The 17,594-nt window shown below is 40.5% G+C and overlaps 2 protein-coding genes and 1 long non-coding RNA gene across 5 annotated transcripts in view; 1 reads left to right on the top strand and 2 right to left on the bottom strand.

Annotated features, from left to right (window-relative positions):
• Positions 1 to 14,007, bottom strand: part of LOC100709749 (von Willebrand factor A domain-containing protein 5A) — a 31,334-nt gene extending 17,327 nt beyond the window's left edge. For 2 of the 3 annotated variants that reach the window (XR_003213696.1, XM_019367422.2), the window contains exons 1-7: positions 13,879 to 14,006; positions 4,920 to 5,014; positions 4,709 to 4,756; positions 4,343 to 4,545; positions 4,031 to 4,253; positions 3,532 to 3,698; positions 3,334 to 3,448 (exon numbers count right to left, since the gene is read on the bottom strand). Coding sequence is in view for 2 of the 3 variants with exons in the window: in XM_019367422.2 (XP_019222967.1) it covers positions 3,334 to 3,448; positions 3,532 to 3,698; positions 4,031 to 4,253; positions 4,343 to 4,545; positions 4,709 to 4,756; positions 4,920 to 4,950 (787 nt within the window). In the remaining variant the exon portion in view is untranslated. Of the gene's footprint in view, positions 1 to 3,333; positions 3,449 to 3,531; positions 3,699 to 4,030; positions 4,254 to 4,342; positions 4,546 to 4,708; positions 4,757 to 4,919; positions 5,015 to 13,878 lie in introns of all 3 variants that reach the window. The other variant, XM_019367419.2, reaches the window with a different exon arrangement.
• LOC109205016 (zinc finger MYM-type protein 1-like) lies at positions 9,578 to 13,456 on the bottom strand. The gene is made up of 2 exons (XM_019367418.2): positions 12,413 to 13,456; positions 9,578 to 12,141 (listed from the first exon to the last, which is right to left on the bottom strand). The coding sequence occupies exons 1-2, from the start codon at positions 12,592 to 12,594 to the stop codon at positions 9,714 to 9,716; spliced, it is 2,610 nt and encodes an 869-aa protein (XP_019222963.1). The 5' UTR covers positions 12,595 to 13,456; the 3' UTR covers positions 9,578 to 9,713.
• A 2,365-nt stretch (positions 14,008 to 16,372) lies between the features above and the next one.
• On the top strand, positions 16,373 to 17,370 carry LOC112842077 (uncharacterized). Its single transcript, XR_003213705.1, has 2 exons — positions 16,373 to 16,895; positions 16,977 to 17,370. It is a non-coding gene; the product is annotated as an uncharacterized LOC112842077 (long non-coding RNA).
• The last annotated feature ends 224 nt before the right edge of the window (positions 17,371 to 17,594 follow it).

Consider the following 17,594-nt stretch of genomic DNA (forward strand, 5'->3'; position numbering starts at 1 on the left):
ATCAAAGGCCGCTACTAGAAACTCGGAATATTACATGAAATTGCTTGCTTGGCCAAAAATGGGTAAATGATGTAATTTGGTAAAAAACATGAAAAACTACAATTTTCATGTGTTGAGTTTAGAATGAAAGCAATTTTACCTAAATTGCATGATATAGTACTGTCAATAAGAAGGAATCAAAAAAGGTGGTTATAATGGGTTTCAATTGGCCAAAAATGGCCACGATAGAGTCAAGAGGAACAATTTGGTGTATAGTGAATATTATTGACATTATTAAGGAGAATACTAAATACTAAAAAGATCCATTTCCATTAACAGAACAAAAATGGTTGAAAAAAGAAAAGTGAAGTGGCCACAAATGGCCAGGATAGAGCCCAGAGGGTTAAGCATGATGTTACCACCACAATGCTTGACAGCTGGTACATTGTTCTTAAATTTGAAAGCCTCTCCTTCACTCCTGCAAATTTAAGTCAAATGTAAGGGGCTTTTTTTTTTTGTTCCAAAAATTTAAAGTTTATGTTACACTTTAGAATTACTGATACTTGGGTTGTTCCTGAAGATCTCAACCAATTTCTTAAAATTAAGAGTTTGGGTCTTTCTTTGAACTTATTAAAGTGGTGACACATCCAAAAAATCTTTTACATACATGCAGTTGTTTGAACCTAGAATTTGCAGGTGTTTTGTTTATGCAAATCTAAAATTCTCCTCCTTAGATTTTCACTGACTTTCTTTGATTTTTTTTCCATTGTTATGATTGTTGGTCAGGCCAATGAGTGCTGTCGCAACAAATAACTTGATGAGAAAGAGTAACTACAGACGTGGACAAAATTGTTGGCACCCTTTGGTCAATGAAAGAAAAACTCACAATGGTCACAGAAATAACTTTAATCTGACAAAAGTAATAATAAATAAAGAATTCTATAAATCCTAACCAATGAAAGTAAGACATTGCTTTTCAACCATGCTTCAACTGAATTATTTTAAAAAAAAAAAAATGCATCAAACAGGCCTGGACAAAAATGATGGTACCCACATCTTAATATTTTGTTGCACAACCTTTTGAGGCAATCACTGCAGTCAAACGATTCCTGTAACTGTCAATGAGACTTCTGCACCTCTCAGCAGGTATTTTGGCCCACTCTTCATGAGCAAACTGCTCCAGTTGTTTCCGGTTTGAAGGGCGCCTTTTTCCAGACAGCATGTTTCAGCTCCTTCCAAAGATGCTCAATAGTATTGAGGTCATGGCTCATAGAAGGCCACTTTAAAATAGTCCAATGTTTTCCTCTTAGCCATTCTTGGGTGTTTTTAGCTGTGTGTTTTGGGTCATTGTCCTGTTGTAAGACCTATGACCTGCGACTGAGACCAAGCTTTCTGACACTGGCCAGCACATTTCTCTCTAGAATCCATTGATAGTCTTGAGATTTCATTGTACCCTGCACAGATTCAAGACACCCTGTGCCAGATGCAGCAAAGCAGCCCCAGAATATAACCGAGCCTCCCCCATGTTTCACAGTTGGGACAGTGTTCTCTTCTTGATATGCTTCATTTTTCCATCTGTGAACATAGAGCTGATGTGCCTTGGCAAAAAGTTCAATTTTTGTCTCATCTGTCCACAGGACATTCTCCCATAAGCTTTGTGGCTTGTCAACATATAGTTTGGCATATTCCAGTCTGGCTTTTTTATGATTTGTTTTCAACAATGGTGTCCTCCTTGGTCGTCTCCCATGTAGTCCACTTTGGCTCAAACAATGACAGATGGTGCGATCTGACACTGATGTTCCTTGAGCATGAAGTTCAGCTTGGATCTCTTTAGAAGTCTTTCTGGGCTCTTTTGTAACCATTCGGATTATCCGTCTCTTTGAGCTGTCATCAATTTTCCTCCACATCCAGGGAGGTTGGCTACAGTCCTATGGATCTTAAATTTCTGAATGACATGTGCAACTGTAGTCACGGGAGCATCTAGCTGCTTGGAGATGGTCTTAAAACCTTTACCTTTAAGATGCTTGTCTATGATTTTCTTTCTAATTTCCTGAGAAAACTTTTTCCTTTGCTTCCTCTGGTCCATGTTGAGTGTGGTACACACCATGTCACCAAGCAACACAGTGACTACCTGGAGTCCTATATATAGGCCCACTGACTGATTACAAGATTGTACACATCTGTGATGCTGATTAGTGGACACACCTTGGATTAACATGTCCCTTTGGTCACGTTATTTTCATTCTTTTCTAGGGGTACCGTCATTTTTGTCCAGGCCTGTTTCATGTATTTATTTTTTAAATAATTCAGTTGAAGCATGGTTGAAAAGCAGTGTCTGACTTTCATTGGTTAAGATTTATAGAATTTTTTATTTATTATTACTTTTGTCAGATTAAAGTTATTTCTGTTACCATTGTGAGTTTTTCTTTCATTTACCAAAGGGTCCCAACAATTTTGTCCATGTCTGTACCAGTTGTAGTCAAACATGATCACAAATGAGAAGTTAACAGGTCTTGGCTTTGTCAAGTTAAAAGAAATTGCAGAACCTTAAGCACCACTCAAAAATGGCATTCACAGGAAAGTTCAAGGAGAAAGCCACTGCTGACAAAAAAACAACACAAAGGCTCACTGTGGTAAATGGAACCATGAATTCTGCTGTCTACTAAAACATCCTGAAGGAGAACGTCTGGACATCTGTTCGTGACCTCAAGCTGAAACACGCTTGAGGTTCTGCAGCAGGACAATGATCCAAAACACAACAGCAAGTCCACCTCTGAATGGCTTAAGGAAAAAAAATGAAGACTCTGGAGTGGCCTAGTCAAAGTCCTGACTAAATCTGATTGAGATGCTTTGACATGACCTTAAAAAGTCAGTCAATCACTTTATCACACAGGGCGAGGTAGGTTTGGATTTTTTTCCCTTTCATATAAAACACGTTCATTTAGAAACTATATTTTTTGTTTACTTCTGTTGTCTTTGTCTAATATTTCAATTACTTTGATGACCTGAAAGCGTGACAATCTAAAAAAAAAAAAAAAAGGGAAATCATGAAGAGGGCAAACACTTTTTTACACCACTGTAAACTTTGAACCATGTATGGATTAGAGAAAATCCAAAATACATTCAAACTTATGCAAGCCTAACAATTCTTATTTTTCAAATTCATTAAAGATCTATGCTGGACAATAAATCCACTGGAAAAAAAACCCAGTTTAAAGATCATTAAAAGGCGCAAATTACCTTGACATTCATACCCACAACGTTTCTGATCAGAGCTATAACTCTTGAGCTGAAGAATATGAATAATGATATTTTTTTTACTAAAAAGCTAATAACGACACTAATGTTACTCACCCAGCTCAGCAGAGGCCTGTCCTGCCTCCACCACAGCAGTGGGCTGGTGGGCGTCTTTGTAATAAATCAGCAGTTCAACATCTCTGTCAAACTTGTGTCCTGCAGCCAGCTTGACCTGCACACCACAAACACATTCATATTTATTCCTCAGTAATAAGTAACAACCACACACAGCAGACACATCAGCACTCTACCTACCGTGGCCTGGGTTTGATCAGTGTTGAGGTACTGCAGAGGGTCCAGGGAACAGTTGGACTCTACTTTAGAGATTGGACGAGGAGAGGAGACTTGGGCAGAAAAAGACAGACTGTAGGGCACCAGAGAGGCTGGAGCAGAAGTCACCTGGACACCTGCACCTTCACTACCTGTACACAACATCAGGTAAAATATGCTGTAATTAATGAGGCTGCTTACACTGAAATCCTTTACGTTATTAAGAACCTCAAAACAGTTACCTCAAAGTGCTTTATACTCTAAATGCTGCAATAACACAGAGAAAACCCAACAATCACATGACCCAATATGAGCAATAATTTGGCAACAGTGAGAATGAAAAATGTACTTTCAACAGAAAACCTCCAACAAAACCAGTTTCAGGAAGGGCAGCCATTTGCCATGACTCATTGGTGTTGTAGTGTTTGGCTGTCAAAAGTGTCATTGAAGCATTTCTGGTCCAAGTATTCTGAAGTTGTCCTACCCTGAGGTTGGTATCGAGGGTTGAGCACAGCAGGCAGACAGAACCTCAGACCATCATCAGCCTGCACAGCCAGCTCAGTGACGTACTCCAACCTGATGGAGGCGCTCTCTCCTGGAGGCAGACTGCCCACACTCAGAGAGAATATATCTGGACTCTCATCACTCTCCTCCAATAGGAAGGCCTGCTGACCGGAGCTCAGAGCATCATCATACTCCTCACGAGCCTGAAGCACAGGTGACACATGTCAGTGACATTCACTGTGTTTATTTTGAAGCTCACTTATAATCAGGTTATATTTACTGTCCAGCTCACCTTCTGTTTCTCCTTCACCTCAGCTACAATCTGTGTCTGTCCAATCTGAGCACTGAAATGACAGACAGCAGCATCTCCAGGCAGAGGGAAGACAAAAACAGCCTCTAATGGTTTGTCCTCCTTGTTCTCGTAGTTCAGAGTGGAGACCACTGTAGCCACATGGTCCCTCACCTCCAGCTCCACCTCAATGCTCTTCAGAGGAACTGACAGACAAACAGAATTATGATAGAAACACAGCCCATATATTCTAGTCAGAAATTTCACATTGTAGCCACATGAAACTGTTTTAAGAAATAAGTATACATGAAGATTTTAATAATGAAGTGAGGCTCTAGTGAATACAGTCTCTTAATTTTCTATCAGTACCTGGTTCCTTCTGGAGTGTTAGCAGACCACAACAGTTCATCATCACACCTGTGAAACAAAAACATTTAAGGAAATGGTGATGCAAACACTTTTATAGCTGCTGTACAATCTTCCCCATGAAACTCATCAGATAATGTAATCACATCAATGAATGTGGTTATCTTTACTATTCATATAATAATATTATTACTATTATTACTACTATCCTCACAGGAAGAATATCCTAGGTTTGAATCCACCATCTGTCCAGGGCCCTTGTGATTGAGTTTGCATTCTCTTGTGTCTGCGTGGGTTCTCAACAGCTTCCTTGCACAAGGAGACAACCAGTTAGTGGGGTTAGGTTAGTCAGTGTCAATGATTATCTGCAGCCCTGCGACAAACCTGCGAGGTGTCATACCCGGAATTGAATAAGCGGAAGAGAAGAGATGGACAGATCGATGGATTAGTATCATTAGTAGTACTAGATTGGACATAGTGATGGTGGTGATGATGATGATGATCACTAGTATTCTTATGCTGTTGGCCACCCCCCCCCAACCAGACTGGCCACCCCAGGTGCCACCCCGAAGCTAAAACAATAAAATTCAATGAAATATCAAATGTACGATTATTTTTTCACAGTGAAGCTCAGATATCCGAGTGTAAGTGAATGCAGCATCGGCTTCTGTGCTCTGAGCATTAGTGATGGTAAATTCGATTCTTTTTACTGAATCGAGTTTTAATGAGTCACTCACCAAAGTGAATCGGGTTTCTTGAGTCATTTGAGTCACTGAGTCAGTTGACCAGAGAGTCCAAAAATGTATATTTTCACTCAAACTTAATTTGTTTCTCTTTTAATGTAAATCCTACTGCTAAGATGAGTGATTGTAAAAGAAAACAACTATTTTTTTAGAGCAAAAAAAATTCTAAAGGGAACATTTATTTATTTTTATTTTATTGGTATTTTCCTTAAATGTGTCAAATATATATTTTCTCATCTAAATATCCACTGAGCTGTGAGCCAGGGGGCGGTAAAGCGCTTTAACATTGGTTGCCAACCAAGAAGAAGAAGAAGAAGCTGTGAGCCAGGAGGGAGGGGGTGAGTGAGTGAGTGGTCGTGTCCAAATTCATGGGCTGTATCCTCCTGAGGACCCGGCCTTCGCGGTCTACGTGGGCCGGGTCCTCAGAAGGTCGGGCAGGCCGGAAGTAAACGGTTGTGAAATTGGACGGTCTAGCCTTCTGATTAACGTCACCGCTGTCTCGGTGGAGTTTAATAAACTCAGCCGTCTGCTCCTTGCTATGTAAAATATAACAGGACACTGGCATAAATTCTCGACCATCTCACACTTCTGTTTAATCAATTTTCTGTTTGACGTTTATTCAGCTGTGTGAAAACCACCCGGGGGATTAATAAAGTTTTATTTTATCTAATCTAATCTAATATCTTTAATCTCAGCCAAACCGATTTACTCACGAACAAATAAAACACTGAAAAAAGCCAAACAATATCCTTTTTAGGTTGTCTAAGTGACTTATATATTACGTTTAACCTGAGTAGCGAAAGTCCGCGGTGATCTGAAAATGATGTGCCGGGAGTTGTGCCGTTCTCGGCGGCTTCAGTGACCCTCGAGCTCTCGGTTAGCTATCAAGCTGGTGGGTAACAGACGTCTCTGAAAACGTCGAAGCACTTTTGCAAATATGCGATATCTTGATAAACCGAGCAGATATTTGAAGTTTACACAGCTACATTCTCGCCTGAAAATATGTTAAAAGTTTATTTTGTGACCCAGAAAGATTAATAAAAGTAATTTTAAAACTTAGTAGCGGCCGCCATTGCCGGAAACTGGAGTTTGGCTGGGCCGCGCTATGAGTTCTGGGATATGGTGGGCCACGAAGGACACACCTGACCCATCCTTCAAATTCAGGGAAAAGGAGGACGCATTTGTCGGCTGCATTCGGAGGAGTCTACGAATTTGGACAGCCTTTGGCGCGTCGCTGTGACGTAATCGGTCTACAAATGCGGCCTCAGGAGGATGCAGCCCATGAATTTGGACACGACCAGTGAGTGATTCGTAACAGGAAGGGAGGGGGTGAGTGAGTCAGTGATTCGTTCAACTCGTTTGAGCTGTGAGCCAGGAGGGAGGGGGTTAGTGAGTCCTGAGTGATTCGCTTATGCTATGATTCAGCACAGCAAGGGAAGGGGTGAGTAACTCAAACGTGCTGTTAGCATGCTAGCTGAGCGATGCTACTGTGAACCGAGGAGCTATTGTCTTGATGTGAGCTTCTACTCCGGGTTTTTTCTTCCAGTTCAGAGCAGAAATGTTTTTGTTAAGAAACTGGCTGTTGTTTTTTTCCCCACAATTTTAATTATAAGCTAGATATATTTCTACTAATGGAATTAGCTTGCTAACAGCAACAGGGATGAGTCAGTGAGTCAGTTGCGCTTGTGAATCATGATTCAGGAGTCAGTAAAGTGATTCTCGAGTATTGAACGATTCGTTCACGAATCGAACATCACTACTGAGCATCATGTTAGCAAAGGTAGGAGAGCCAAGCACGAAAGACAGCACTGCAGAAAACAATTTTTCGGCGAAAGATTAACAGTTTAACATAGCTGGACTATGTTAAACTGTCATCAGCCATCGTAACGGCATGAACAATGAGAGGTGGTGGATTGGCCAGATGCTGGCCGATGTGTAAAAATAACTCAGTTGTTTGGTGGTGGCTATGGCGGAGCTTCCACAGCGGCCAGCAGGTGGATGAGGGAAGGGGAGCAGGAGGAGGAGAGACCCGAGGCAGCCGCCGGTCCGAGTGTCAGGTGAACTGAACTTCAGGTAAGAAGTTATGACCTGCAGTCTATCTGGGTCAGATATAAACCAAGTTTAGGTGGAGTTTATTTTTGTTGTGCTGACTTTTTACAGTCAGTTACAATAACTCGTACTGCGTGCTAGCTAGCATGACGGAGTTTCTATACAGCTGGGTGGGTGCTGTGATGTTAGTGATAGTGAACTTTATTTTATTCATAAGTTTAGTTAGTAGAGTTTCCAACGGCTCCTTAAAAAAATGGAATGGTCCCTCATTCAGAGAAAATATTACGTGTTTCGTATTGAGCTGAGAGAGACGCAGTTTGTCCCGTACTTAAGCTAGAATGAAAAAAAGACACAAAGCTGGAGTTATTCTGTCTTTACGCTGCAGCTGCGTCTTCTTCTCTCATTCTCTCCCCCTTCCTCTCCTGTTGCTACTTCAATCATGAAACTGATCAATGATCAGCTGATCGGCTTTTCTCTTGTTTGTTTATCGCCCACTTTGCGCCAGAAAGAGGAAATCAGCGGATGTCGCGCTAAACAACAGCAGCACCTTTAAGCTTGATCAGCTGTTGTTAGAATTTATTTAATATTAATTTCTAGTATCAGCTGATGTTTGCTGGAGCCACAGCTGTAAAGCTGCTGGTCATGATATCGGTTTGGACATGTGGTGAGAGGGAAACATGAAGATGGAACGAGGAGATGTCCTTACTGAACCATCAGAGCTGAACAGGTGATGGAGAAACAGGTTTACCTTTTAGGTGACATGAATGAGTTGAAGGGAAGTTATGAACTGTTTCTGAGAGACAAATAACACCAGGATCCTTTGTAGCTGACAGCTGGTAACTGTGCAGGGGCGGGTCTAGCAAAGTTTTGCCAGGGGGCCAGGTAGGGCATTAACAGGGAAAGGGGGGCACAAAGAAATACTTCTCTTACTTATTCTCATTTAAAATATCTAGCTTTTATTAAATAATTATCTGAATCTTGCGAACAAAGTTTTTATCTGACGTAAAATTTATAGAAATCATACATATACCAAAAAGACAGTGTACATCAGTGTCACAACAGCGTCTGTTTTCATTCAAAGGCTTTATGGCTTTAATACCTGGTGGGCCGGTTTGTAGTCAAAATGCCCACTTTTTGTCCCAGTCCAGCGCTGCAGTTTAATACTGCCAGTGTCACCATGCCAGCTGACTGTATTTCATCATCAGCCAGTGTTGTTCTTTATACATCAATATTACCATAAGTTTACCATAAGGCAGCACAGAAAGTATTTACTTTCAGGTTTCATTCAAATGTTAGTCTTTTCAGTTGTTTCCCCACTTTTTTCCTGTTTCAAAATCAAACACCAGTTTGTGAGAAGATTATCTTCTTTTTTAATAGGCAGATAAAGTTTTGCATTGGCATTGTCTAATTTGCCAATTGTATGTTAAAAATGTTCGTATTTTAATATTCAAAAATGTTTTTGCCCAAAACATATGTGCACTATATGTCAGTAAAAATACTATGCAAATATTGCTGTCCTTGAATGCTGAATAAACACTGACAAAGCACTGATTGTATCTCTTGTACTTTATCAACGCAGTATCTAAAAACTTTGCACTGTAGTGGTTAAAACCTCATTCTAATAAGAGTCAAAAGCTAATTCAGTTATTAGGTTTATAGAGTTATTGAATTATGGTTAACGGTTGGTAGAATTTTTTTAACATTATCTGCCACCCTTCTCCAAATCTGTGCCCCTACCTAGCCCCCCCAACAAAAATTTTCTAGACACGCCACTGTTCTTATGGATACGGCTGACAGTGCGACCAGTGCCACGCCCCTCCAACCATGACTTTCACTTTCCTGTGGTCTGCGGCACGGAGTTTAAAAACAGCACAAATGTCTCATCACCACATGGATCTATTTCATTTTATAACAGAAACACAGCTCGTAGAGAACTTCACTGTGACAGCACCCAGATTGTTGTCATACACTGTGGCGTGCACAGACATTTTGGGGGGCAAGTGCTCCAGGGGGAAAAAAGGGCACTTTTTGCATATGTGGAAAACCTTTTCTTTTTATAATAAAAAAAAAATCGCACAGGTTAAATGCAATTTGACTTTTATTTCAAAACATTCTCTAAAAATCAAAAATCACACCACAAAAAGATAAAATCTGTATCCAACTCTAAACTATATACATACATATTCTCAAGTGTCCATTAAATGGAGTGTACTGCTCTAAAGAAGCATCCTTCTTGGTGCCATGTCTTTGTAGATGTTGATGACCTCGTTGTAATTGATCTCCACATCTTTCTCAATGGCCAACAAGAGGAGATCAGACAACCTTTCTTCTCCACACAAACTTCTTAGTTTATTTTTGATTATTTTTAGCTTTGAAAAGGATCTTTCAACTGTCGCAGTTGTCACTGGTAGTGTTGCGTAGATCTGAATCATTTTGACAAAGGCAGGAAAGATCAGCTGGCCATTGTTTTCCCTCAGTATCAGAAATATTTCTCTGAGGTCTTTTGAACTAAAGCTGGAGTGGAAGACCTTTAATTCTGTTTTGAGCTGGTCCTCATCTTCTCCATAGAATTCACAGAGGATGTGGACAGCTTCAATGGCTTCTGGGTTTGGTGGGCCTACCCAGTTAGCATGCACAGTTAAGGGCTGGAAGGACTGAATGATTCTGGCCGTTGGGCTTCCAGTATTGTCCCCTTTGAACCTCCTGTTCAGTTCCCCAGTCATGATGTCCAGAAAGGTGAAATATACACTACTCCTGAAATATGCCTCCACTGACTCAAACTGAGCACCTACTTGAGACACTGTGGTGCTGTGTTGGAAATGCACTGGAACTTTCCGCTTTCTCTCCTGACCAGGCACCACGGTAGGTACTGGAATGTTGAAACTCTCTGCCTTCTCTGATGCACATCTAAATATCTCTCCAAATTTCTCCTCAGACCTCATGGTTTGCAATGTGTGAAGCACACCATCAATTACCTTGTAGGCAGTGGAATGGTCCAACCCTTCTTCCTGCAGAGAATCTGATGCCAAAGCAGTGACTTCGAATACTGGTGTGGTGATTTCCATGCAGAGAATGAACATAAAATTAATGGCATTTCTGTACATCTGAGCATCACCTTGGGCCAGGTTAGGTGGGTCACTGTCACTGATGTCATCAAGGAGCATCAAAATGGCTTTCAAATTTCTCTGAAGTGCCTTCAGTGCTTTTTCCCTGCAAGCCCATCGAGTATCTGACAGCTGCTGGAGCTCCATAACATGTTGTCCAGGAAAGAGAGACTCCTGAAATTTGACCAAGGCAGCATGACGCTTTGGGGAGCCTGAGCAAAAGGCATACAATTTCTCCACCAAGTTGAAAAATGTCACAAAATGCTTGCTGGACTTTGATGCCTCCACTAGTACCAAATTGAGGCAATGGGCTTTGCAGTGCACATAGAGGGCCTTCTCATTGTGTGCACGGATTCTAGCTTGGAGACCTTTATACATGCCACTCATGTTGGCTGCTCCATCATAGCCTTGACCATACATGTTCTTCATCTCTAGGCCATTCTTTTGCAGAAGCAAGAACACTGTATTCTCCAGCTCCTGGCCTGTAGTTGTATCAACATTGCACACTTCGATGAATCTCTCCTTTATTTGCATATGATGAAAATATCGCACAACAAATGACACTTGCTCTTTGTGTGAAACATCAGAGGTTTCATCAAGTAGAATGGAATACATTTCAGCCTCTTTTATTTCACGTTGTATCTCCTTCCTGATGTAAGTTCCTAGTGCTGCAATGATGTCATTTTGACTTCTGTTGGAAAGCAGTGACACCTGGGGCCTTGTCTTGGTGGCTTTAACTGTGGCAATTTTTTCCAAATGCATTTTCAGCACACTATCGTAGCGGGAAAATACATTGACTAATTCACGAAAATTGCCACGGTTATCACTGGACTCACTCTCATCATGACCTCGGAATGCTTGTCCCTGACGTGCAAGATACACTGTTAGGTCAGTTAATCTTGTCAGGATTTCTTTGTTTGTCTGCCTCTCTCGCTCTCTAACTTCCACCCCTTTTACGTCTGAAACATCAAATGCAGACTGAAGGGCCTTTTTCTGGAAATTGATCCATCTAACCATGCTTGTCATGTGCATCTCTGCGCTGGAGTGTTGTTTGATTTTTTCAAGAGCAGTACTCCACTTTCTGATGCCATCAGTTGTCCAGGCTGTTCTGCTTTTATATTTTTCATCCGAGAGGAAAAGCCGACAACTAAAACAATGCACTGAATTAGCAGTGGGTGAGTATTCCAGCCACACATTAGCAGAAAACCACTGTTTCTGGAATGATCTACCCTCAGTTTTTGGGTAAGGTATATCAGGCTGACATGGGCCCACATTGCAGCACATTGAAACGTATCTGTCATTGCGCTTTATTTTAAATGTATGGATGTGTGTTGGATCTGTTGGGTATTGTAAAGCTGCTAACTTTGACATTATGTGATCGATCTGTTCTTCCTCATTGTGGTCTTCAGAGAGCACTACATCAGTGTCTGTAGGCCTAACTGAACCTGTTGCTGCATTGGTCGCGGCTTCATCTGTTTCTATATCTCCCTCTTCTGCTATGCTGGTAGATGGCATAGAGCTGCTTCCCTGCTGTGACTGACTACAATGGAACAATAATAATAATAATAGTATTATTATTTATCATAATAATAAGCTTAAACATATAGTTTTAATAATAACCCATACTGCAAGTCTTGTAACATAGAAATAACTTTCGTAGGTACAAAATAATAGTTAGCTCAATGCCTGCTGATTAAGTTCATTAAAAACTAAGTGTGAACAGCTTTTAAGATTTTTCAATAGAATTAACTGCAAGGAGCAGGTTACATTAAAACATTAAAATAGAACCTGACTCTGCCCTTGACTCTGACCTTTCATCTTCATTTTCCTTTGCTTTCATCCAGGAGAGCAGAGAACTGCTTCCCTGGGCTGCCTGTTGTAGATCCCTTTCTTTCTCCTTTCTCAGCCTCTCTTTCCTAGGCATTATGCTTGCTGAAATTAGTAAATAAATAGACCAAAATGTATGAGAACGAATAAGACTGACTGTGGTCATTACAAGAACAGGGCAGAATGGTCGTTTTCACAGGCAATTGGGAACTGCCTATTTTTCCTTTAGCAAATTAATGTGTTAATGTTGCCAATATGTTACACCAAAAAAAATTAACATGTCTAACCAGTGCTTCTCAAAACTTTTAACATGCACCACCCCCAACACCGTACCCTTCAAACTACCAATAACAACGTCACTGTTCTGTCACAATCAGGTCACAACACAGTGCGTAAATGTCTGCGAGCATCGCTGAGTCAGTAACAACCAGTTAGGCTAAAGACTGCATCTTTAGACAGTTGGACGGTGTTCTAACTTTCTCACAGGAGACACCTACTAAAGACAGTCAAAGACATTAATTTCAATCTTACCAAAGTAGGACAGTAGTTGACGTTAGTTATGGAAAGGCTAATCCACAAAAACGGAGAAACGTCCATAATTCTATTATTCATAATCATGTCAAGGTTTTAGGTTTTTCTGCAGTTCCATCTCTAAAAAGTGTGATGTCTTCCCGTCACTGACTTCAGTTTGAAAACTTTGTATTTATTCACAGATTTCCGTGAGATCATCCTAAAATTTGTAACGAAAAATGGGCTCAAAAGAGCCCTCTGCCTAACGGCATGTAGCCTATAGCATAACGTGATATTTTCAATAGTGTATGCAAAAAGGTCGGAATTGATGGAGAGTGGGGTTGCCTAAATGGTTTAGGTTACATTTTAAATGTGTCATTTTTTTGTTTATCCATATGGATGGATGGAGGGGGCAAGCTGGCAAAGTTTGTCATGTGCAGTTTCTGACAGGCTACTTCACAACAAAACAATTGCAGGTTGGTCTTAGAGGGCAAACAGAATAATTTCACTCGATTCATGGGTTACCTGACTGGTTGGGAAGGGAAAGAACTGCCGTGTTGTCCGCCGTGGCTCCCAGTCGCTATAGTTAGCCTACTCCAAGTAGTCCTATGTCATGCCGCTGCTACACGCCTCACAACAAATGAACTGCAAGCGTGTTCACGTGACACGGTGACAGTGAAAAAGCGACAGGGTTCGGGTGTCTTTGAAGAAGGGGCACAAATCAAGCCATTATTTTCACACCTTTTTAAATCGCGCAGCTTTAAAAAAATAAAAAAAAAATCACGTCTTTCAAAAGGGCACTTTTTTGGACTGAGGGCAAAAGGGCAAGTGCTTCAGCACCACCTCGTCTCTATCTGTGCACGCCAGTGGTCATACATGTTAAAGTTGTCATGTCAGTGAGCTGTTGAGCTGCTTAAACAGACGCACACTGTGAACTTACCTCTAAGAACAGACTGTAAGAACTGTGTCGCTTCACTGGAGTCCTGTCTTGTAAATACGTGGAGAATATTCTGCAAGCACGAAGCGCTTCCGCCCACACAGCGACTTTTCCGAAACAGGATGACTTGCGGGTGTGCTCGATTCTTTAGTAAGAGAGCACCGGGTGGGTGGAGCTTTACGCTGCGGTTTGAGATCGGTCCAAAATTCGGATGTCTTTTTTTTTTTTTTTTTTTTTTTTTTAAATATATCTGAAACGCTAGAAACTCTCGCACTTATAAAATTATACTGTATTTGTATTTTGCTGTTCTCAAAAAAAAAAAAACGCTGCATCTACCAGAATGGAACAAGCAACACAGTTTTCATTCAAGTCACATCCAATCTAATCACAGTCATTTCCTTTTGGTGATGAGTGTATTATGCTGGGTAGATGTATTATGTATTATGTTGAAGCTGAAGCTTTGGACTGTATCGCTTTCATCTGACACTAAAACTATCCCCATCAATATATATTTTTCCTTCATAGTGCACCCGTCTTGGATCTGATAGAACAGGCAATATCAAGATATGAGGCAGTTTTTTTTCTTTCTATTTTATGGTATAATTTTGTAGGTGGCATAGGTTCCTGTGGGTTAACTTTTCAGAAATATCTGTCCATACGAGGTATGAGTGCTTCAGATTATTGACTCGTGCAGAAAAATGATCAAATTGAGCTATTCTTGGAAAGTGGATGGTTTATTGTTTGTTCAAGAGCGAGTCAACACAGCACTATTCCCTAAATGTCTCCTCTTAAAGACAAAAATGCAGTGAACCAAGTCTTGCTGTTTGAAAGCGTTAGAAAGCAGCTGAGACAGTAAATATAGTTCCATTTTTAGATTGTGTTTTACTTATTCTTTAGAAACTGAAGGATCGTGTGCTGCTGTGGGACCTTTAAGGAACGATCAGCAAACATTAGCAGAATACAAGCATTTTATTGACAAAACTGCCTCGAAGTGGTTTGTGAAACAAGTCAAAAGTCACAAAGTATGAACATCATCACCATCTAGTGGCAGAGAAAAAGAATGGACACACACACACATACACACACACACACACACACACACACACACACACACACACACACACACAGTAGCTGTCCAATCTTTACTGTGTATTATGAGTATTCAGATAATTCTGAAAACACTTTTACAGCATTAAAGCCAAATTGGGTTCAAATTTAAAACAACACTTTATAATCCAAAAGTAATTCTGATTTTATAAAAAATTATAAAAGGCAGCACTTAGTCAAAGGCAGTATGGTGCAAGTAGAAATGCTTCTGTTCACCAATCCACTTTAAGAAAACACTCAGAGTCCCAGAGCTTCTTTCTTCACGCTGCAACCCAACAGGACATTTCCAGCTTCCACACACTCTGACACACACGGTGCTAAAAATCACAAAACACACAATGATTATAAGAATGAATATAGGGGAAAAGTTGATTTTAGCATGTTATCTGTTACTATCATTGATTCATGGTCAACTTACATGTTGGAGTAATGAATGAGAAAAAAGAAGGACTAAAGAATGACATCATTAAAGTGTGTGTGTGTGTGTGTGTGTGTGTGTGTGTGTGTGTGTGTGTGTGTGTGTGTGTTACCTGTCTGGGCTGAGTGGGAATGCAGGGCTGGCTGTAAATATGTTTGAGGGGCTCCAGGATTTCTGTTCCTCCAAGATCAGCCTCCATTTTCTCAACTTTCTTCAGAGCCTCCTCCATGGTCTTTTCACCATACTCTACACTCTTACTGCCATGAGAAACACACAAGTGAGATCAAACATAACCTGGAGTTTTGCGGAATCATCCAAAGGCAACATGGTGTTTAACAACAGGGATGACATCTTATAAGATCAGATAAGATAAGATAAGATAAGATAAGATAAGATAAGATAAGATAACCTTTATTAGTCCCACACATGGGAAATTTGTTATTGCACATTTACAGTGATATCACTGTAAGTCACTGAGATCACATGAATACAACTCACGGGAAGATGTGTTCATAACTAGACCCCAAACTGTAAATGTTTGAATAGCAACCCATCGGTAAACTCTTCAACAGGAGCAGAGGAGTGTCCTGAAGGGAAGAGGGAAAAGAAGGTGAGGCCACTGTGTGAGAGGAACAATTTGAGGAAAGATATTGTAACTCTAACACCACTTTATGAATACCCTGGCACTGCTGATGCGAGTATTACTCACATTTTCAGATTGATTCACTACCAACACAAACTCTCCACATGAAGCCATTGAACACATCACAGACTGGGGGAACTCAGGGTACAGACTCACCATCACCACTGGATCACCCATCAGAGAGCCTGAAACACATGAAAAGGACAGAAAAATGTCAAATTGAACATTTCCTAATGTATTCCAACACAATTAACTTCCAGGTTGAAGAATGGGGATAATTTTTATTTGCAAACTTATGACTTCACTTATTTTTCACTCACCTGGCTCAGCAGAGGAAACTCACAATGCATTGAGCATCGCTGGAGTCAAGGTGCTAGCTTACTCATGACATGAAGATATAAAGATATTACCTGATGAAACTTCAGCCAAACTTGCTCTGGCCTGCTACATTCTCGTTTTCTTACGATTCGACATTTATATATCTCAGTGCTTTTTCTTCTAAAACAAGATTGGTTTAAAAAACAAAAGGAGAACAGGTTTCTTTTCTTTTTTTTAACCAGTTTCAGATTTATTTTGTAACCGCTCAGCAGAGATGCTTCTACTCGGCAGCCATCTTGGAATCTCCCCCGCCCTGACTGCTTTGTTACAATGACTGTAGAAATTCTCCGCATTTACTTAGAAACTAAAGTGTTGATTAAAACTGCATCTCTCTGCAGAGCTCATGGAAAGGCCATCATAAAAGACCTGGTCAAACAGAGGAAATTCAGAAAGATGTGGGAAGAAAGCGTCTCGGATAAATCCCGCTGTGAGGTGGAAAGAAGACTCAGAGACGTATTTCAGAAATAGACACAGGTAAGCCACACAGCATACATGAGCAGCCTTCAAATTAAGTAACCACTTTGAAGGCTGCTCATTTCTGTGTGGCATTTTCAGAAATTTCCCACATCATGTCTGCTTCAGGTAAGTATATATGTCATTTAAATATTTAATATAACATGCACAGTAAGTAAATATGTAATATGCACAAAAAACACTCACTTATCCACCAACCGGTCGAGGCAGATGGCCGCCCTCCCTGAGCCTGGTTCTGCCAGAGGTTTCTTCCTGTTAAAAGGGAGTTTTTCCTCTCCACAGTTGCTCATAGGGATCAATTGGATACAATAACTTTGTTGCTTTTTGGTCCGTCACATTGACCAAAAACCAACATGTTCTTAATAGAGTGGCAAGTGAGTGTTTTACATTTTCCATCTGTGAACGGTAGCTTCTACCGCTCATTTATTGATTTGGCACCAATTTGGCACAAAATAAAGAAAACTTTAAAAGACAACAAATGTTCTTGTCTTTCTTCAAGTCATTTTCAATAAAGAAATTCAATAAATCAAATTGCATTCAGAGTTATTCTTGTATTTCCTCGCGTAATATAAGGACATTAGTAACTATCTAGTCAGTAGCCTAAAGTGCAATATGTTGGCTACTAATAAAATCTTTGTATTGTTTTTGTTTGGACCGATGCGCACAGGCTTGCTCCTGTTTGTAGTTGTGGAAAAATAA

The sequence above is a fragment of the Oreochromis niloticus genome, linkage group LG14 (assembly GCF_001858045.2).
Source record: "Oreochromis niloticus isolate F11D_XX linkage group LG14, O_niloticus_UMD_NMBU, whole genome shotgun sequence".
NCBI lineage: Eukaryota > Metazoa > Chordata > Actinopteri > Cichliformes > Cichlidae > Oreochromis > Oreochromis niloticus.